The sequence below is a fragment of the Lepidochelys kempii genome, chromosome 13, assembly GCF_965140265.1.
Source record: "Lepidochelys kempii isolate rLepKem1 chromosome 13, rLepKem1.hap2, whole genome shotgun sequence".
Classification (NCBI taxonomy): domain Eukaryota; kingdom Metazoa; phylum Chordata; order Testudines; family Cheloniidae; genus Lepidochelys; species Lepidochelys kempii.
The window spans coordinates 40,002,479-40,025,512 of NC_133268.1; the positions used below are offsets into that span (position 1 = coordinate 40,002,479).

The window sequence follows — 23,034 nt, forward strand, 5'->3', positions numbered from 1 at the left end:
GGTGCTTTTTGGGACTTCCAAAAACACGCTGGGGGTTAGGCACCTACTCCTTTTGAAAAACCTGTTAGGTGCATATGTGCATAAAAGCCTCTAAAATACGGCTTTTTGTATCTTGCCTAAATTAATGTAGGGAATACCTGGACTTGAACCCAGCTCTCTAAAACCTAAAATCAGTGATTGAACCTTAAGGCCTTGTCTCTTCATTTGTAAAAGAGGATGGGAGGGTGGACAATGGAGTCTGAACAACCTTTTCCCCCTGTGTGTAATGCACACCTCTTTGGAGGACATAAAAAGGCCCTAAACCCCACTGACCCTCAGTTCTTACCTCAGAAATAAAGGTATCTAGTGACCAGGAGCATATTCAAGGCAATGCTTTTCGTTAGCAACACCCTCAAGCCCAGCACAGTGATAGACAGCGCATTCATTTTCTCCATATCTTCATCTGCAAAAGTGCAAGAGAGATTGTGGCTTTGAAGTGGCAATTTGATATCAGCACAAAAACAATGTGGTAAACAAACCGATACAGTTTTGCAGGTGTAGAAACAGTGCAGAATGTGCACTGGAAATCAGACTCTAGGATAACAGATGTTCAGAGCAGATGGCAAAGGACAATTTTTTACATAGTTCAGATCACTATTAGTTTTCAGTGAGTCAAGCCACATGTCGGGCCAGATTCTCAACTGGAATAGAAGCCAATGGAAGCTACACACATTTATATCATTTGAAGATCTGGTCTGTTGGCTTGATTCACCACTGAAATACAAGTTGCCGTTGGTGTAATTCCACTGAAATCAATGGGGTTACAATGATATAAAACTGGAATAACTCAGCAGTGAATCAAGCCCTAAAATTCCACTTATTTTCAAACTAACCTTGGGGGCTAGGAGTTGATGTTCTGCAGATCTCAATTGAGCTTGTGGTAGGTCCAGGAGTTGTTAAAGCTGAAGAGAAAGAAAATGAAACACAAGTGATGAACACACACCTTCCATGATGAACAAAGGAAATGTCTGAGATTTTTGATTCAGTTAAGTTTCTGGACCGAGATCCAGTTTCTTAGCCCATGTAAATAGGTGCAGCACTTTTGACTTAGTGGAGCCACTCCAGTTTACATCAGCTGGGGCTGAGGCCCTGAAAGATTATCTCCCAGCTTGTATCTATTTCACTTATTTAAAAGAATATTAAGGGGTGATGTGCTCTGACTCTAAAAGTACCTACACAGGGAGAAGATTTCTGGCATAGAAGACAAAAACAGAAGAAAATATAGGGTAAATTTTTCACAGGTCTTTAAGGATACTTAGCTACCTTGCAACTAGACACCTAGAGGGATTTTCGAAAGTGGATGTCAGTAGAAATTAAGAATCTAGGTGCATTTGAAAATTCTGCTGGGTGCATCTGTAAATGGCTAAATACCTTTTAAAAACTGTCCCTATTTGATTTAGGAGCCTAAGTCCCATTTTCAAAAGAGATATAGACATTTGGAAGCCGAAGTTTCATTGAACGTCAATGGAGTTTAGGGTTTAAAAGTCCAGATTTGAAAGGTAAGCAACTAAAGATGGAGGTAGACAGAGAGTGGTATTAAAGGTCATAAACAGGTTAAGAGCCTAAGTCCCATTGGCTTTCAATGGGATTCAGGCATCTAACCTATTAGGTGCTGTTGCAAAATCCCACTAGAGACCAATCTTTATCTTTAGACACAGTAATACCTTTGCGAATCGGGCCCTTAGGTACTTTTGAAAAGCTTTCTCCAAGTCAATAATATCAAACTGGAAATAGTACGCAACTCCTCTACAGTGTGGGTAATTAAACTGTGGGTATTACCAAGGGAGGTGATAAACTCATCATCACATGGAGTCTCAGATTTTCAAAGACGATTAGGGGATGAGAGCAGCTAATTTGCAAATCCCTTATGCAGGTAAAAAAATCTAAATTGGACACAGAAAATTGAGAATCGACGTCTGCCCACAAGTGCTAACCAACAGAATAGGGAAGACTCATTCCCTCCAGTGCAGGAACTGCGGCACAGACTTCTCTGGCCTGGGTTATGCAGGAACTCAAGTAAGATGATCATAATGCTCCCTTCTGGTCTTAAAAGCCTATCCTTAGCTGTTGAAAATCAGTGTCACTTCAACGAAACAACAGTGGTTTATGCAAGCTGAGGATCTCAGCCAGTGTTAAAGAATTTACTAGGGGTCATTCTTCTCTGATCCATAACACCATACCTGGCAGTCTCTCTGCAGCAAGAATTTTATTAAACTTTTTGTTGTGGTGTTGTACTGAGCAATGCACATCTTGGTTCGATGTAATGTTGACAACCTTTATGGCATGGTATTTTCTGGATGAGAGGACAGGCTCAATGGTTTCATAGAGAACGGGGCTGTCAGTATTCATGGACATCTTCAGTTCGGGTGGGTAGAAATCTCTTGCTAAACAAGCTGTTGAGCCACTGGAGTCTTCATATTTCAAAATCACGAGAGAAGGCTGAGAAGGTGTTGGGTTATCTGAAAGGAGGAATTGATCATGTTGTCATGCATGGCAGGGCAAAAGGTCAACTCTGAAGTGTCATTGTTCTCATGAAAAGAAATCACACAGAACATTTTACAGTTAGGTGCTGAGGTTAAGGATAGGGCCGAGATCTTTTAAATTGATTTGTAATTTGGTGGGCTTCAGTTTTTGGCTCCCCAATTTAGGACACCTTAAGGAGGCCTCATTCAAAATATATTCACCATCCACCCTCTGAAAATTAGTCCCACTTATGGGGTCCCAAGTTGGGCACCCAAAATTACGAGTCACTTTCAAGAATGAAGGCCTAAAACTCCAAATTTAATGTCTGCAGCATCTTCATATATACATGCAGAGTTGGTAACTGAATTTCTACTTCAGCGTTTTCAAGTTCAGTTCTCTGATTTCATGAACAAATTCAAAGGTGAAAAAAGAAAATGTGTTTCTTTCTATTTAAAACTCTACCTTCTTTGCATCACTCCAGCAACCCAAAGCAGCCACAAGCCCAACTTAATTAATTTAAGATGGCTTTATGTTGTGGCAGAGCATAAAACAGCTTGAGCTGTTGGGGGGGTATATCAATTTGGCAGGAAACCTCTTTTGAACAAAAGCACATCTTTGTTCTATGATCATCTGTATAACAGATATCTTTTCTGTGCTGCAGATCTCTGAGGCATGAAGGGGTCCAAGTTCTGCCTTTATTTATGCAGGTGCAAATCTATTGAATTTAATGTGGTAATGTGCATGTAACTGTGGGTGGAATTTGACCCTTTAATAGCACAACACCCAAAAGTGAAGTTGCTAGGCATTCCATTTTTATTACAGAGCTCAGATGATGTATCTTCTTATATGGAAGTAGTATCTAAGCACCTTAGATATATTCATAAATTGGACTCTGACCTAACTCAAGTTAAAGTAAAAGAATCCCATTTTGTGAAAATAGACCTGTGAATTAATGAACTTTTAGCATCATTTTACAGATTGGAAACTGAGGAACAGAGGGATGAAGTCACTTCACCAAACCACTCAGCAAGTCAATGTCAGAGGAAGTTTTAGAACCAAGATTGCCTTAGTCCCAGACCAGCCTCTCTTGTGCTTTCTTTTCCCATCTGTAAAATGGGGGTAATGGCCATTCCTTTTTCCTACAGCTTTGTCTAGTCTATAGCACAAGTCCCATTGGTTGGGCTGGGATCTTGATTGTTGACACTGGATGGAAGAAGAAGAAGTAGACGTGTGTACTGCATGGCTAAGCAAAAACTAAGGGAGGAAGTGATAACTCTTTGAAAACAGACAAAGGGACTTCCCAACATGGGTGGGAATAAGAAAAATGTTCAGGATTTTTCTAGGAATCTAGTGAGAGGAAACTTGGATAAATTAAGAAAATATTTTTTGTCTGGGTAATTAACTATAATGCTCACACGGAGAACAAAGAGACTATGGAATATGCTCCCTAGGAAAGTGGTAATTATATCAATTTATATTAGAAAACAAAAGTACCTGCTATACGATTTTTCTGTGCTACAGATTAGAGATGTCAAACCATCACCCACACTGGAAGAGAGTTTTGCATTTTGTCACGGGATATAAATATGAGACAGCAATGTGACAGCAATAATTCCAGATAATGTGCAGGCAAAGAATGAGCCCAGCAAAGAATGAACTGACACAAAACTAAACTTCTCATCTTAACTCCAATCATATCTTCAAGTTCTAATCATAATGGACCAAATCCTCAGGTACTATAAAGCCACAGTGTTCCATTGACCTCTATGGAGCTATGCCAGTTTACATTAGCTGGGGACCTGGCCCACGAATGCAAATGGTGCTACAGATGATTCACGCCCTCTGGGGATCTGGCCCACTGACTCCAATGGATCTACAGCCAGTTTACACCAGTGAAGTGTCTGGCTGCAGTAACTTAGTGAAAGAATGCTGGTTCAAACCTGCGGAGGATTTGGATCCATTTTACTAAAACATAGTTCCCCAGACACACAGTTATTTGTAATCATGTAAAGATGGCTTCATAAAACAGGAATGTATAATATTTATATTTTAAAAATTAATACATTGTGATTTTTCAGATTCTAATAACATATAGAGTATAAGAATTCTCTTTCCATGTTTAAATGGTTTACTTCAAGAACTTACTTGGATCTACTGTGACTTTTGTCCCAGGAGAGTCAAACTCCACAGTGATACACTTCTTTACAAAGTTGTCGTCTCTCTCTATGGCTGTGGCAGGGTATGAAGGGAGGTGACTTCTCAAAACTCCGTTCATTCCAATTTAAATCAGTTTGCTGCAGCAGGAAGGATCAATTTTATTGAGCAAAATAAAGTATGCTCCTAAAAATCTATGCAAATATCTTTACATCTCCTTATTGAGTATAGTAAGCCATTGAATTGTCAGACCAAGCAAAGGAGAGCACAAGATAAATATTAATCTTGTTAATTAACTAGTCCAGTCCTTTCACATACACATTCACCACCCTCCTAGGAAAAGTGACTGTTCTTCCCTTCCATGTCTTGTATTACTGCCTTTACCCATCCCAAAACAAAATATCTGAGGGGAGATTCTCTTAAAAAGTTAGTTGAGTCATTCCTTCCGTTTGAATTTTTCAAATTAACCATAAAAAGCCATGTGCTTTCTGCCTCTTACCAAGGCCACAGTATATTCATTTCGAAGATATCAGACCAAGGGTAAAAAAGTCAAAACTATCTAAGCCTAAGTATCATTTTCAAAAATGACTTAGCACTTTCAGGGTCACATTTTCAAAAATACCTAAGTGAGTTAGGCAGTTAACTCTCATTCATTTCAATGGCAGTTAGCTGCCTAAATTGCTTAAGTGCTTTTGAAAATCGCACTAGGCACCTATCGGCATCTTAAAGTGCCTAAATACCTTTTTGAAAATGGGACTTAGACTTCTAGGTCATTAGGTGTCTTTTGAAAATTTTACCCCAGAACTCTGGTTGCTGTAAATCAGCACAGCTATGGTGAAGTCAATGGAGCTCTGATGATTTATACCCCTTGAGAAGCTGACGCATCAATTCCAAATTATTTAGTTTAAAAGTATCAGATAGAATTACAGCTGAGCACTTTGTCTAACCTGAGAGAGTCTTCCCAAACACTTCTAATACTGAGATTTTTTAAAAAGAAAATGGCTTTGAGACTCTTGTATCCTTTTCCCAAGGATTTTACGTTTGGGGATAGTCCCTCATCTGCTGTACACTGCCATAGCACAGTTTACACCAGATCTGGAATCTGTCCTTTTAGGTCCCAGTGTGAGAAAGAGGAAATGGTATCAGCTGCTCATGGGCAGAGAAGCCTGACAGCCTGTTGTCGGTGTAACGTTCTCTAGACCAGTTCTATTATCTGTCGTGTGAAGTTCTGGAAGCAATGTTCCCATGCTGTGCTGACTCTTTTGATGCACGTATTCTGGAACCAGATTAAACAAACTGTAAATTCAAAGGCTTTTCTAAAACGTTTTCACACTAATCCACCCAGAGACTCTTTTCTCTGACTCTGAACAAATACTTTCTCTTAGCTGGGAAACCAAAATACATAGATGAGATGAGACTTGCAAACAACAAATGCCAACAAACTCTTATTGAAAGAAAAGAATTCAGGAGAACCTGAGAGGTGAAGATTCTGACTGAACCAAGCATAGGATTGATTTTAAAAGATACTTTTGAAAATGGGACCTAGAGGCTCCTAAATCACTTGGTACTTTTGAGAAACATACCCTCATGCTCTTTATACCTCATTTTCCCATGTGCCGACTGGGAGTAACTTGCAGTGTTGTTGTAGCCATGTTGGCCCCAAAGTATGAGGGAAACAAAGGAGGTGAGATAATCTTTTATTGGACCAGCTTCTGTTGGTGGGAAGTACAAGCATTAGAGCTTCACGGGGTTACTGACAGGAGCACTGTGAGGATAAATATGTTAAAACAGATACTATGCTAATGTGACCCATATAAATACCTTAGATAAATTTTCTAGGGCATAAGTGAGTTCAGCACCTAACTCCTATTGGATTTCAATGAGATTAAGGTGCCTAACTCACTTTAAAAATACCCACCTTGATGTTTGTGGTTAAATATTTGATTTTATGAACTTCACAATGGAGGTGTGTAGTGATAAAAGAATCCATAGATATCTCCTGTCTTCACAATCTGAAATGTTTAAGCTTCCAGTTCTGTTCTTCCTCCCCCTCCCCAGCTCTTTGCTCATATTGTACTGTACTTCTCAACTAATCTTATTTTGGATGGCATTATCAAAGGTGCGAGTTGGGCACCAAACTCATTAGGCTCCTTTGAAAATCCTAACCATGTGGCCAGATTTTCCAATGTACTTAGATGCCTAAAGATGCAGATAGACATCTAATGGGATTTTCAAAGGTGTCTAAATAGGCTAGATGCTGAATAGTTTTGATTTAAATAGCAGTTAGCTGCCTAACCTACTTAGACTCTTTAAAAATCTCACTAGGACCTGGATCCTCAAAGATATTTATCACCTGAGTCCCATCTGCATCTGTAGGGATCTACGTACATTGGGAAATCTGGCCCATAATGAATATGGTATAGTGGCTAAAATTAGCCCTAAATTATCAGCCCCAATTTGCATCCCAATGTATAAAGAAAGATATAATGAGAGTCATCATTTTAGAGTCTAAAAAGACCCATTTTTTAGTTCTTAATCTGGCTTCTTCAGTAAAATGCAGTGTATAAGGCATTCACATTTGCATGTACCTATTCATTGCCACCAAACCCTGAATAGATGTGCATGCAAATGAAATTTCTCTTACACAGAGAGACCCAGAGTTTCTTTATTTTTTTTCTTTCTTTTCCTTCAAGAAAACTGGAATTTCTCTGCTTTTTTCTACCATGTTTTTCTGGCTTCTCCAGCAGAAATCTGCTCCTAAGAACCACAATTCTGGGTTCTTGTCTGAGCTGCCTTCTGCATACTGTGTCCCACATGCAGTAACACTCAGCAGGGTCTTTACATCTAAGGGTAGTCATATGCAAGTACACCGTGGCCACTGGGAGCTGGGAGTGGCCGAACCTGCAGATGCTCAGGTAAACAAAGCATCTCGTGGCCCGCCAGGGGCTTACCCTGAACAAGCTGCGGTCCAAGGTTGAGAACCCCTGCTTTATTTTGTATCTTGCTCCCTTTCCCTTTGTCTATTTCTTTGGTTTTCCCATTTAAAAGCCAAGCTCTTCAGGGTTGTCTGTTGCTATGGGTCACATTGTGGTATCCTTACAATAAGTTGTTCCTTATTCCACAAGCCACCTTGCCTTCAGTGGAACAATTCACCCAGGTAAGGCTATTGCAAGCTGGCCTTCTGTGGCGTTTGTTTGTTTTAACTGAACAAAGCACAAACACGACTCTGTATTGTTTATATTAGATAATTAAGTAGATAGAGGCCTGCACTGGTCACATCTAATATGGCAAAGCCCACCAGTCCTTGCCGTCTTGTTTAAGAAACCCACTAATACATTGCATGTTCTTTCTGTCCCCTCTCCCATGTGGACACATCCCCATGCATCTTCCAAGACCTCCCTTTGCCCCCATTTTGAAGCACAATTAAGTTCCTTTGGCTGGAGTCCCTACAAGGCCTTGAGAGGTGAGAGGCCTTGGTTTCTGTTGTCCCTTGGAGACTAAGAGTGGATGGAGCGGGGGAATGAAGGTTGCCACAAGGGGAAAGCTGGTACTAGGGGAAGGAATCCAGGATCCAGTGTCAGGGAAGAAAGTGGATGGAAACAGGTAACCTGCTACTATTGTTAAAGCTGAGCGGATTGTCTGAGCTGGTTTCCTTTGGGATTTGCTACTGTTCAGGTCTTCAGCCTCCACGGCAGAAATCTTCTGCAGTAAAACCCATTCTCGTCTGAGCACAGACTGCCTGGCGCACATTGTGTCCTACATGTAGTAATACTCAGCAGCATCTTCAGGTCTAAGGTTAGTCATGTGCAAATACAGCAGGTTACCGGGATTGTCCCTGGAGACGGTGAATTGGCCTTTCACTGAATCAGCGTAATTTTTTGTATCTCCAGCCCAATAGCTAATGGTTGATACCCACTCCAGTCCCTGTCCAAGCATATAGGGTATCAGGTCATCCCATAATCATCAAAACTGAATCCAGAGGTTTTGCAGGAGATCTGGAGAGAGTCCCTGAGCATTTTAACTTCTCCACCAGACGCCACAATTTCTAATTTTGACTGACTCCCTGGGTAGAAAAAAGAGACATTAAGACTTCTCTAATAATACTTGGGCATCTCCCATGTCCATAGGGATTAAATCACCTGTGAGAACCAATAGAAAGGATGCAATATGGAGCCATAATAGCATATCTCTGATTCTGAGGAGAGTTTTCAGGGGAATTTGCTGTTAATTGCACGGACACAGAGAGATGCAGATTGTGTAGATTTTCTCTCCAAGAGCTGCAGTGTCAGGGGAATCACAGGCTTTAAACGGGAAGTTCAGTTATGCATTTTGCACAGGTTCCATTTTATAAAAGTCAGATGAACTCCAGCCCAGGAGAACCAGCATTTTATATACCACAGTTTGGTGTTGCTTGACTGAGGGGGAAAAATAATATTCATGGAGTTAACCACAGGTGGGCTCAGGTTCCCATGGGCTGACTACTTTGCCTTCTGTCCTAGCCTGGTCCCACTCCCCTTTTCTTTTCTTTTCTTTTCTTTTCTTTTCTTTTCTTTTCTTTTCTTTTCTTTGTTTTTTTTTTTTTTTTTTTTGATCTGTTCAAGATGTAAGCTGCTTGGGAGAAGGTCTGTCCATTAGTCTGGGTCACACTGTGATCCTTAGAGACTAACCAATTTATTTGAGCATGAGCTTTCGTGAGCTACAGCTCACTTCATCGGATGCATACTGTGGAAACTGCAGAAGACATTATATACACAGAGACCATGAAACAATACCTCCTCCCACCCCACTCTCCTGCTGGTAATAGCTTATCTAAAGTGATCATCAAGTTGGGCCATTTCCAGCACAAATACAGGTTTTCTCACCCCCTGAAATGGCCCACCTTGATTTTCATACACATTGTGAGGAGAGTGGTCACTTTGGATAAGCTATTACCAGCAGGAGAGTGAGTTTGTGGGGGGGGGGGGGCGGAGGGTGAGAAAACCTGGATTTGTGCTGGAAATGGCCCAACTTGATTATCATACACATTGTAAGGAGAGTGATCACTTTAGATAAGCTATTACCAGCAGGAGAGTGGGGTGGGAGGAGGTATTGTTTCATGGTCTCTGTGTATATAATGTCTTCTGCAGTTTCCACGGTATGCATCCGATGAAGTGAGCTGTAGCTCACGAAAGCTTATGCTCAAATAAATTGGTTAGTCTCTAAGGTGCCACGAGTACTCCTTTTCTTTTTGCGAATACAGACTAACACGGCTGTTACTCTGAAACCTGTGATCCTTCTACATTTGGTAGTACTTTATCCCCAAAATAGCCACCTTCCTTCACTGGAACTATTCAGCCTGATTAAGGGTGTTGCCATCCGGGTCCTGTATAGTTTTTATTAACAGCTCAAAGCGCAAGTACTAGTATTTATTATTTACTTTATAATAGCCACTCGGTAGGGAGAGAGACATGGTGGGTGAGGTAATATCTTTTTTTGGACCAATTTCGGTTGTTGACAGAGACAAGCATTTGAGCTACCCAAAGCTCTTCCGCAGGTCTGGTAGCTCAAAAACTTGTCTCACTTTCCAACAGAAGTTGGTCCAATAAAAGATGTGTCCTCATCCACCTTGTCTCTCTAATATCCTGGGACCAACACGGCTACAAAACATAGCATACAACCCAGATAGATAGATGGGCACATCCAGTATGTCAGAAACACCCAGTCCTTGTGCCCTGTTCAAGAAAAACATAAAACCTTGTATATTCTCTTTAACCCCAGCCAATGTTGGAGACATCCCCCCACACCTTGCAAGATCTCCTTCTGCCCCATCATGAAGCACAGGTAAGCCCCTTTGGTGAGAGTTGTGGGGCAGGGGTGGAGGGGAACGCGGGTGCTCAAGGGGACAGGAAAGAGCTGGTGCCAGGGGAAAAGGAAAAGTTTCTTGGTATTCAGTTCCAGAGAAAGAAAGTGGATGGAAGCAGGTAACCCTGTACTATAGTTAACGCAGAGTGGATTGTCTCCACCTGTTTCTATCAGGATTTTCTAGTGTTCAGGCCTTCAGCTTCCTCAGCAGAAATCTGCTCCCCCAACAACCACAAGTGAAGGTTCTTGTCTGAGCTCCGGCTGCCTTCTGCACACTGTGTCCCACATGCAGTAATACTCAGCAGCGTCCTCAGGTCTCAGCGCAGTCATATGCAAATACAGCAGGCTCCTGGAATTGTCTCTGGAGATGGTAAATCGCCCTTTCACAGACTCAGAGTAATGTATTGTATCCCCGGCTTGGCTAATATAGGCAACCCACTGCAGTCCTTTCCCAGGAGCGTGTCTTACCCAGTTCATGCTGTAGGAACTAAAGGTGAATCCAGAGGTTATGCAGGAGATCTGGAGAGAGTCCCCAAGCATTTTAATTTCTCCACCGGATGCTACAAATTCATCGATTGTCTGGACTCCTGGATGGAAAAAACAGACAGTAAGACTCATATGTAAAAGAACCTCCAACATCTTTAGCAATTAAATTACCTTTGAAAGCAAATAGAATGGATGTGATGCTGAGCCAGTGTTTCATCTTTCTGACTCTGGGGAGAGGTCCCAGGGGGTTGGCTGGTAACTGCACGGACCCGAGGGGCTGTGGGTTGTGTCTCCGAGAGCTGCAGGGTCAGGGGACTAGCCAGCGCTAAGCAGGAAATGTGGCTATGCAATTTGCATATTCGCCTGTTTTATAAGATAAATGAACTCCACCCCAGAGTGAGCTGAGTTTCAGAGACTCTGGGCTGCATGCTGCTTAGCTCTTTGGTGGAAAGTACTAAGAACAGACCTAACAGGTGTGTCCCAAAACTCTGCCCACTCTGGTTTGTGCTGTAGCCAATTCCACCTCCCTTTTCCTGCCTTGTCTATGTAGACTATAAACTCTTCAGGGCAGGGGCTGTCTCTTACTCTCTGTCTGTGCCACTCCCAGCACAATAGGGCCCAGATCTCAGTTACCCACTGGGTATGTTCAGTGCCCAGCACCATCAGGCACCAATCTCTAGGTAGGACCAAAATAGACATGATAAATAATGGCATTCTAATTCTGGATTTCTTACTCAGTTTTCCTGGACTGAAAACTCTTTGGGGAATAGAGTGCCTCATTTTTCGGGGCAGAAAATCCCTGACTAGAACTAGGAAGAGAGTGAGATTTTAGAAAATACCTCTCGGATTTAGAAGTACAATTTCTATTCTGAGTCAATGGGATTTGTACTCCTAAATCCCCAGTGTGCTTCTGAAACTCTTTGACTCTTGGCAAGCTTCTCCAGCTCCTTTGTGCTAAGGCACCTCAGCCCTGCCTAGAGCAGGGTGAGGGTTGGGCTTTTGGTTTTGTGACTAGTTTATTCTCCAAAATACACAGTTTCAAGTCAATCAAGTTTGTTCATGAATATGAGTCAAATTCAGCAAATAGTTGCAGCCAGAAAAACTGGAGGGGGAAAAAAACTTTCCAAAAAAAGTCAAAACGTTTCATTTTGGGATTTTTGAAACAAAAATACTTTGACTTTGTGTATCAGAATGATGTTAGGTAGATTTAACTATTTTAAATAAAGGTAAAAAACATCCTAAACTGAAATGTTTCATTTCAGGTTGAACAAATCATTGTATTAAACCCAAAACATAATGTTTTCATTTTGGTGAGAAAAACTGAAAAACTGTCATTTGTGCTCAATGCAAAATGAAACTTTTCTGTTTTTATTTTTCATACAAGCACTGAACCAAAAAATCAGTTATTTGCTCAGCTTTAGTCCTGACTTTGCTGCACCCAGATATTTTTTTTAATAGTCACAATTAATAGGATTCATGAATTTCTTTATTTTATGGATTTCCTTTCGTTAGTTACACGATTTGCGTATCCTCATTTTATGAGGGCCAATGAGCTCACACCCAGAAAATCTGAGTTTCATGGACTCTGGTTAAGAGAGAATAAGCATCATTTTATTCATGTAGCAGAAGGAAAAACTAACTAATTTCTTTGTTTTCATTTTTTAAAATAGTCGTCAAATCCCATTCCCTCACTTCCGCCTTTGCTCCACATCTAGTTCCTCCAAAGTGTGGCCAGACTGGAGAAAGGCCCTGTATCCTATTCACTCACCCCAGCCAATCTCTCTGGCCTGGGGCGAAATCAGAACCAACACCCCGAGCCGGGAAAGGTCTTGCATTTCATTCCCCACCGCCGGAGTCAGCCAGTCTCCCTGCCTGGGCACTGGATCAGAGCTGACGCCCCCTAGAGAGGAAAGGCCCGTATTCCACTCCCTGTTCCCCCAAATCAGAAAGTCTCCCCCACAACATGGAGCTGGATTGGAGCTAGCACCTCTGGAGGGGAAAGTTTCTGCCATTTATAGGTTCTCTCTATTCTATTTATAGGGTTAAATCATTTAATATTGTTAAAAGAAACAACTCTTGTTGTGCGACAATTTTTTATTGTGTAAGCAACATCCAGCAAAACATAAAACATTGTTTTCATATAAAAATAGGAAAGGAAAATACATGAATGCAAAACATCAGAAGACATTTTTAAAAAGACCATCATCTTTCAAAGTCTATGCTCCCAAAAATCCTTGCACAATCAGTATAACTTAGCTGTCAGACATTCTAGTATTTTTCTAGCCTAAGAAACGTGGTAGGTTTGTATTAAAGTCAGGTTGTTGGTTTTTTTTCCACGGGGCAAGAAAAGATTTGAGAGAATACAAAATAAACTTTAAAATAGAAAATCTCCTCCAGTCTCTACAATTGTTATTCAGTTACCAAAATTAGCTTGTTAAAAATCTATTCCTAGCAACAACAAATGCAGACTAATTGTCAATATCGAAAGCAGTATATATAATTAAAGTTGACAGAAATTTAGCACTGTTTCTCAGGTCCTTCTTCGCTCCTTCTTGCAAACCTAGAATAACAACAGTGACATTGTTATTAATTATTATGTTCATTTATTTTGTTACAGCTAAATTATTTGGTCTTTTCCACATGGCGAATCCCAATTACATATTCATCACACAGGTGCTGAAGTTATAGTGACATCCGGGGGACTTTCACAAGTGAACCAATTCCAGAATGAGGCTTTCGTAGGCCAGAAGGGACCATTGGGATCCTGCCCTCCTGGATAACACAGACAATAGAACTTGCCCCAGAACAATTCCTATAGATCTTTCAGAAAAGTATCCCCTCTTGGTTTAAAAAATTTCACTGATGGAGAATCCATATGATCCTGGGTAAATTGTTGCAAGGGTTCATTTTTCTCAACATTAAAAATTTGCCCCTTATTTCCATCCTGAATTTGTCTAGCTTCAACTTCCAGCCATGAAGGATGGTGCTGTGGGAGGCACCATGCTAGGACTCTCTGATCTGGCTTCAGTTCCTGGCTCCGCCACAAACTCCCTATGTAACCGTAGACCTTCTCTGCATCTGTAAAATGGGAATATTGATCCTTCTTTTATCCGTTTTTTTTTTTTTTTTTTTTTTTTTGTATTTCAATTGTCAGCAATGTGAGGCAGGGACTGCCTCTCATCATGTGTCTGAGCAGTGCCCAGAATAATGGAGCCCTCACCTCAGCTGGCCCTATACTAGGCACTAGTGCATCGCGAATAAATATGAACATCCACACTAGAGACAGGAGATCTTTGATTAAATCAGGAGCCTTGATTACACAAACATTCTGTGAAATGTCCTGCCATTTCATAGAGACAAGGTGAGTGAGGCAATATCTTCTACTGAACCAACTGCTGTTGGAGAAAGAGAGCTGAAGAATAGCTCTGTGTAGCTCAAAAGCTTGTCTCTTGCACGAACAGAAGTTGGTCCAGTACAAGATTTTACCTCACCTGCCTTGTCTCTCTAATATCCTGAAATCAACACAGCAAACCACTATTTCATGACTAATGGTAGCAACTGTGTGAGTGCTATCACTCTAAGGTACTTATATGACATCCTTTAGTGTAATAGCTGAGAACTTTCGGACACCTTCTGTGAGGTAGGGGAATACTGTTATTCCCATTCTACACCTGGAGACCCAAGACAGAGAGAGACTAAAGTCAGAACATTCAAAAGAACATAAGTGACTTGCTCAAACTGACACAGAACATGGAAGAGCAGGGAAGGAAACCAAGCCCCTAACCACAAAACAATTCTTCTCCTTCTATGTCTTCTCTTCCTGCTAGTCTAGGCAGGACTTAGGCATGATGATCTGCCTTTTACTAGCATGTTAAAAAGACCTGCCCTAGGTGCTGTTAGCAGACATTAGTGTGAAAAATGTCAGAGCCCTGTCTCCACTGCAAAGTATCACGTACCTCAAAGACTAATCTTGCAATCATGCTCACATTGAAGACGATGCTCTTTGCAAGCACAATTTCCAAAGCCAGCAGAGCCGCGGATAACATCTTCACGCTTTTCTCCTCATTCTTGTCTACAAAATATGAAACAATGTTGTGGGTTCACCATGAAAATTCATATTATCACAAAGCCAAATAGAATGATGAAAGATATTTGTGTGTGTGTGTTTGTCTGTATAGGCTTGACAGAATACAAATTTTATTTTTCAATATTTTAGACAGATAATATCAATGGTTTTAAGTATTTTTTCCATTTCTATTGATTTAAATTTTTCACAGTTGTATGAAATTATTGGGGGTCAGACAATAATTATTTAATAATAGTAGATTTTGAGATTCAATAAGTTACAGCTTTATAAACATTAAAATGCGGATTGTCAATATCCTATGTCAAAATATACAAAGTAAATACCCTTAAGTCAAACTCTAATAAGTTCTCAAGCAGCATTTTTCTTATGTTGCTTTGCTTACTTTGAAAATTTCCATTATTATTAGTAGAAATATTTTTGTTGTTGGTTTCTGTGTGTGAGGTGAAACTGATATTGATGGACCTTTATGAATAAAAAAATCTCATCCTTCCAAGCCTATCTCTGTGCTAGAGGGAAGGAGTAAGAAAGGTGAAGCTGGCAAGGTGCAGCTCTCTTCTGCCGTGGAAAATGATTAGAGAAGAAGACGAATGTGATGAACTTTCATTGATGTTAGTGGGAAATGGGCACATGTGGAATACGAGTTAACAATGTGTAGGAGCCAATAGACCACAGGGGAGATTTTTTTTTCCAGTCCTGTGCCCTTGACGTTGATGGGAGCAGGGACTGGACTCTCAGAGCTAGACTGCAGGACCCCTATGCACGCTGCTGAGCACTTCCTCCCATTCACACCAGTGAGACCACTTGCGTGAATAGCTGCTCACCAACATAAGTAAAGGTTGCACAACCTGGTCCTATGTTTGTTACATTTAAATTACCAGACACAGCAAGGCCAGATTCTCAGCTGATGTTGAAGTCAATAGCTTCCCCCCAGATCTCACAAGTTGCTTGTAAGCAACAGAATCATTCATTTGGGTACTCACCTTCAAGACTGGAGTTTGAAATGTTGCACGGCTCAGGAGCAGGAGATGTGAAATCTAAAAGAAAGACAGTAAACCACACCCAACAGAAATGATTTATACTGATATATAATAATCCCACTAAACTTATTTGCAATTCAGGATGGTGGAAATTCACCCTGTGCACAGTTCTAGCCCGGTCCATAGTGCTGTGAAGTCAAGGAGAGTCTTTCCCTCTGAGAAAGCATATGAGCCCTAGAGTTTCTAGTACAAAACATGTTTTTACATAAGAATTTTATGTAGGATTTCTTTCAATTTCCTTGAAGCAGGATACTGTATAGAGCATACAGAGCATTGGAGTAGATGAATGCTCTGATCCATTCTGGCTTTCCCTGTGATCCTATGTGATAAATAAAATTTGAATTAATCTTAAAGATATTATCTTATTCAGCTTTAAACCCCGAAAACATACCTGGTGGCTCCTCAGCTGTTTGGGTTTTCTTAATAAGTTTTCTGTTATGTTGAACGGCGCAAGACACTAGTTCATTTGAAGACAACTTGGCAACTTTCACGGCACTGTATTTCCCACTAGATGTGAGGATAGATGTTGCTTCATATATAGTTTGACTGTCAGAATTCATGAATATCTTCAATTCTTTAGGGTAGAAATCTTTCGCCAGGCAAGCAGCAATGCTCTCATTTTCTGATTTCATAATGGAGACAGAGGGCACAGAAGGGGTTTGATCTCCTGGAAAGTGAATGTTGCATTTGAAATTTAATTAAAAGATTATCATAATGGTCCCTTCTGGACTTAAAACCAATGAATATCTTTGCCCTATGGTGGTATATAGAGAGTACCTGTTTGATAAGTACATGATATAGACTTCTTTTAATCTAAACTTTGATAAACTAAATAGATTGAGCTTCTAGAGTATCATTTGAAGGCAGGATTTCAAGAAGAAGAAGAAGAAGAAGAACTTAACAATGGGGGTTGTGGGGAAAAACAGCACGTGATCATTTCATTAGAAGTTGTAGCATAAGGAGGAAGAGTTAATGTTGCTCGTACAACCTTAATTCTGTCATTTCCTAACTTTTGAGTGCTTGATTATGCAATCATAAAAATCCTTTATTAACAGTGATCATATGAACTTAATATGGATGTTGAAACTTTTCAATAGAACATTTTGAAATGATCACAGTGAAAAAATGAATTAACAGTGCAGAGCAACACATGACTATTTTAAATATATTTGCCATGTAATTTCTTTCTTCTAGAAAGGAGGAATGTCAAATTATCACTGAAAGTCAGACAGAAGCTGGTATTCTATACACACAAATTTCCAGAAGGACCTGTTGTCTCTGGATCCAAAGTGTGCATTGCTAAAAACCACGACTACCAGCACAGACAATAAGCATCCCTGCATCGTCCCAGGGTTCTTTTAATTTCACCATCAATACGCCTTCAAAAATTGTTAAGAAATTTCTTTTTCTTAAATGTAAAGTTTTAAAACACCCTTTCCTGAGCATTAAGGTTCAGTCACTTACTTGGTATTAGAGAAACTTTGGTCCCTTGAAAGTTAAAGTAGTCAATCCACAGTGTGACACAGCTGTGCAAAAACCTCTCCAGAGAAAATTGAAACAACGGCTAGGATTTATTTATTTTATTCTGAGTCTGGGTTAGATTATTCATCTCCAGTTTGTGATGTAATCTTGTGCTAAATCAGAAAACTTTTCCATGCAAAAGGTAATTTGTATTTTAGCTGCAGAACAAGAAAATTGGCTCAAAGAGGCATGATTCTTGTTGTCTATTTGAGTCTTTACAATTAACATATGGAAAACTGGGTCCTGAAAAGATTTACAAACATGCTCAACTTTGTACACCCTGAGGCAGATTCTCAGTTGCTGTAAATGGTCCTGGCACCTTTGAAGCCAATATGAAAATTTTACACCAGCTGAGGATCTGTCCCGCTGTGTAGCCCTATTCACATTTCAGTGGGTCTATTACACTGTGTAAATTGAAACACACACTCAGTTTCTGTAGGAGCAGGGCCTTACAGAAGAATTTTGATGCTTGACTCCCAAAATGTCCTGCTTTCAGAAACAAATTCCATCTCTCAAAGCCAAGATCTGCCAGTGGGTTGAGAAGGATTGATTAGGGGTCCCAAAGAACGGCAACATGCCATATGTGGGACCGTGTAGCAAGACAACACTGTGTTTTGCAAATAATAAAAATAGTTATGGATGTTTTACTTCTTTAATTTAACTAATGAGGATAAAACCCTGTTTCGAGTAATTGGCCATGTGTACTCTACAGCATATAAAGAAATGTGCAAAGGTAAAAGAAGTATTTAAAATTTTATTATTAAACCAATGCAACAACATATGGATAATCTCTCCCTTTTCCTTCACAATAAATGAAAAGCATGGGATGTAAATGAATCAATCCTAATTAATATTTTTTTTAAAGAAAAACTTTGACAAATATTTTTCCAGCTCTTTCTTCTGTCTTTTCAAGTAACTTCCTCTGAAAAGGTCAAAAACCTCAAGGGCTAGACATTTGCCTGAGGAAAAAAGTGTTTGTTATGTTCAAGGTTTTTGTGCAGGGATCTACGGTGTCTGTATCACTGTGTGTGTATCTCCCTGTCACCATGCTAAACCTCTTTACATAAACTGTCTTTGTGGCTCAGAGGGGATTCAGCACTTCTCAGAATTGTATTCCAGAGAAATGAGTTGCTACTTGGAGCTGCCCATGTGGGCGAATGCTTCCTTGGAACTGCAGCAAGCCCGGTTCTGAAATGATTCGCTGTTCAACTTTTCATCTTTGTCTTCTATCAGAAGAGTCCCTTTGGTTTCTGGCAGCATAGCATGGTTGGTACGGCTAATGCACTTGTAGTCTGGTAGACAGATCTCCATTATAAAAAGAGAATTCACCTTATGCACAGGATTCCACAAAGGGTAATCAAGTCTGATATTACACACACACACACACACACCCTGAAAAGCAATGGTGGTCAAAGTTATGGGATATAAATTTAACCATAAAGGAATTTCTATACAGCAAGTTTTCACTGACAGAGACAGTCTCGGCTACCTCACAGGGATCTTCTTTCTTCCTCCAACAATGTAACACATCCTTAATTGCAGTCCCAGCAACATTACCCTGAATCTACAAGGAAGTACGAAGTGGTAAAATCAAACCCAATCTCACTATAATGCTGTTACCATATTTCTATAATATTTGTTAATACAACTCCATGCTGGTTGCAAATCTTTCCTCTACCCACCCTCTGTTTGGTAACTTGTCTGTCTATTTTTACATTGCGTGTTCCCTGGGGCATGGATCCTCCTCCTTCTCTCTTTGGAAAGTGCCTAGAGTCTCAGTTCTCATACTTTCAGACCTAGTGTATAGCATATTTAAGGGGGAGGGAGCTACTTGGCATAAGAAGACTTTGTGGTTTTAAACAGTGCAATTGAAACTCTGGCACGGGGGAAAGCTGGTTTGTGCAAAGAAAGCATGCAGTCAAGATGGGACTGAAAAACTTATTAACCAAAGTTGTAGTAAAGGTGGTCTAAAGGTAGGCTGCAATGTGTGAGAAAAAGCTTTCCAATGCCTCACCCCATCTGACCAAATGAACAAGTCTAGATCAACATGCTGTAAAGATGAGTCTCACCTCTGAATATTTAATTTCTCTTACTTTTTTTTAATGTCAATGGCAGTTGTTAGGGGCTTATTCCTTCACCCGCTTACTTCCCTGGTCCTTCTCGCATGAACAGAGAGCAACAAAACCTGAAGTCCATAGGTGCAAACAATTTGATGTTTATTGGGGTGAACTTCCAGCAAGCATGATTCCAGTTTCCTTCCTTAGTGTCCCCCTTCCCAGCTCTGACACCACAGAGCCTTACACCTGTGTCCCTGTTCCCATTCCTACCCTTAGCCAAACATGATTCCAATTTCCCCACCCCCATTCCCTGTTCCCATTTCCCCCACCCACACCCCCGCCTCCCTACTTCCTGATTGACTGCAGACTATAAAGTAAAACTTGAGTTCTGCTTAGCTATACCTTAACCCATCATTTTCTTGAAATGTGACTAACCAATCCTAACATATTGTAACATGATTATGTAACCAATTATATCCCACCACCTTAATTAGTTTACACTCAGCAAAATTAATTACACAGCAGACAGGAACAATCACAGAACCAGACAGAGACCATGCAAATAAACAATAGCAAAGTGGGAACTATAATGACAAAACAATACAGAAGTGAGGATTTCACAACTACATCTATAAAGACATAAGGGTTTCCCAGTTGAGTCTATTGATAAGTGAGTTCTTACCGAAGAGAAAACTATTAAACTATACTTTCTTTTACATCCTCTAGGCTCTTCCCTTTCTCTGAGGTGATACATTAGATCACCTTTCTAACAGCCCCAGATTGCCTTCTTTCAATGGGACTAGTTTGGGATGTGAGGAGGTGACCGGTCACTTCCCAGCTTATGGCTGCTTCTGCTCCTTAGCCAAAGGCCTTAGCCTAAGAACAGGGCCTCAGACTGTCACAGTAAGAGAAGTCAGACAGTCAGACAGTGATTTTGATTCTCTCTTTTGTACCTCTAGAACTAGCCAAGTGATAAGAAGACACCCACATTCTTAGAGTACAGGCCTTTACAGACACACCTGAATATCTATATCCTAACAGCAGTGAGGTAGCTAACTCACTTAGGTGCCTTTGTAAATGCCATTAGAAGCCTATCTCCCTCTTTAGGCACCGACATTCTTTTAAAACTCCATTCCCAGGCCCCATCAGCATCAATAGGCACTTAAATATCTCAGGCTCTCCTCACACCACAAGTGAAGGTTTTTGTAGGAACTCAGAACCAAGTTTACACACTGTGCATCGCCACAGTAGTACCTAGCAGTGTCCTCAGGCTTCAGTTTGTTCATTTGCAAATATGCCGTGTTCCTGGAATTGTCCTTGGATATTGTGAATCGCCTTTTCACCGACTGGCATAATATTTATCACTCGTAGGAGACTGCTTCATACTGCATACCCACTCCAGTCCCTTGCCGGCAGACAATCGATACCAGCTCATCCAGTAGTCACTGAATTTGAATCTGGAGGTTTTACGGGAGAGGTAGTGAGAGTCTGCAGGTTTTCTAATGTCTCCCCCAGACTCTACGAATTTAGCAGTCCAGTCACCTGAGGGGGGAAAGAGAACAGGAGTACTTGTGGCACCTTAGAGACTAACAAATTTATTAGAGCATAACCTTCGTGGGCTACAGCTCACTTCATCGGATGCATAGAATGGAACATACAGTAAGAAGATATATATACATATACATACAGATAAGTTTGAAGTTACCATACAAACTGTGAGAGGCTAATTAGTTAAGATGAGCTATTATCAACGGGAGAAAAAAATTTTATTAGTGATGATCAAGATGGCCCATGTAGACAGTTGACAAGAAGGTGTGAGGATACTTAACTTAAGGAAATAGATTCAATATGTGTAATGACCCAGCCACTCCCAGTCTCTCTTCAAACCCAAGTTAATGGTATCTAGTTTGCATATTAATTCACCTGAGAGGGGAAAGAGATTGTAAGACTCATAATATTGGAGTCCGGTGGCACCTTAAAGACAAACACATTTATTTGGGCATAAGCTTTCATGGGCAGGAGCCCACTTCATCAGATCCAAACTCCAGCCCACGAAAGCTTGTGCCCAAATAAATGTGTTAGTCCTTCAGGTGGCACCAGGACTCCTCGTTGTTTTTGCTGAAACAGCCTAAAACAGCTACTCCTCTGAAACTCATAATATTGTGTCTGCAATAAATAGGGAGACTTTCAGTGAAATTCAATTACCTTTTACAACGGTTGTAAATAAAATGAAATGTATCACAAATATCATATTTTTGAGATTGGGAAAAAAATTATTGAGGAGAGTTTGGTGTTCATAGAATCACAGAATATCACAGTTGGAAGGAACCTCAGGAGGTCATCTAGTCCAACCCCCTGCTCAAAGCAGGACCAATCCCCAATTAAATCATCCCAGCCAGGGCTTTGTCAAGCCTGACCTTAAAAACCTCTAAGGAAGGGTGTTCCCTGTACTGTGGTGGCACACAGAGAGAGCTGAAAGGTTCAGGGAATCTCTGGCCTTAAACAGGAAAATGATTTGCATACCCTCATTTTACTAGCAACTAATTGAATTCCATCTCGTATACTGCCCCATCTCTTACAGCCACCTCTTATCTTGTATTTTGACTGAAAGCACCTCAGAGCTGGCCACATGTAGCTTTCACGACTTTACAATAAAGAGCTGATATCTCAAGGAGTTGCTTGAGATATCTCACTGCAAATAATAAAAAGAGCAATAGATCTTATCTATCTAGCTATCTATCCCAGTATCTGCATGCCTTTCACAAAATAATCAATAACAAAGTCCCTAGTCACCTCCAGAATTCTCTGGAACATCTCCCATTTGGGGGTAAAAAGTCAGCTTGGAATAGGGGTTTGGCTTTAGCTATTATTACTTGAGGGTATTTAGGATCAGGAGAGGGTGTCAGTGTTGTAAGGGTCATTTTTATCATGGAAAGACCTTTTTGAGGCGGTCCCATTCGTTACAATGAGGTCTGTGCATCACAGTCCTGTATGTGGCTTTAAAACTCTCTGCCCTAGTGTCCAGATCTTTCATCTGGCCAGCAGCACTCTCCTCCCAGAACAGCCACGATTCCAGGCTCCTGTGTGAGCTCAGAATTACTCTGACACACTGTGCTTGGCTCCAATAATAAATAATGATACTGCAAGGTATGACCCTCAGCAGATCAGAAATGACTACAGAGCTCTGGGAGTTCGGGTGAAGGAGCTCAGAGCACAGGTGGTGTTCTCTTTGATCCTTCTGGTCAAGGGTAGGGGCCCAGGCTGAGACAGAGGTGTCCTGGAGGTGATGCCTGGCTGCTAAGATGGTGTTGCGAAGAGGGCTTTGGCTTCCCTGAGCATGGGATGCTGT

The 23,034-nt window shown here is 40.7% G+C and overlaps 2 gene segments (V, D, J or C); both read right to left on the reverse strand.

Annotated features, from left to right (window-relative positions):
• Positions 1-326: 326 nt before the first annotated feature.
• On the reverse strand, positions 327-4,777 carry LOC140896675 (T cell receptor delta constant-like). The segment is given in 4 exon segments: positions 327-442; positions 873-941; positions 2,220-2,498; positions 4,648-4,777. Coding segments are annotated over 4 exon segments (594 nt in total).
• Positions 4,778-13,221: 8,444 nt separating this feature from the next.
• On the reverse strand, positions 13,222-16,792 carry LOC140896677 (T cell receptor delta constant-like). The segment is given in 4 exon segments: positions 13,222-13,543; positions 14,940-15,055; positions 16,051-16,104; positions 16,499-16,792. Coding segments are annotated over 4 exon segments (441 nt in total).
• Between the last annotated feature and the right edge of the window lie 6,242 nt (positions 16,793-23,034).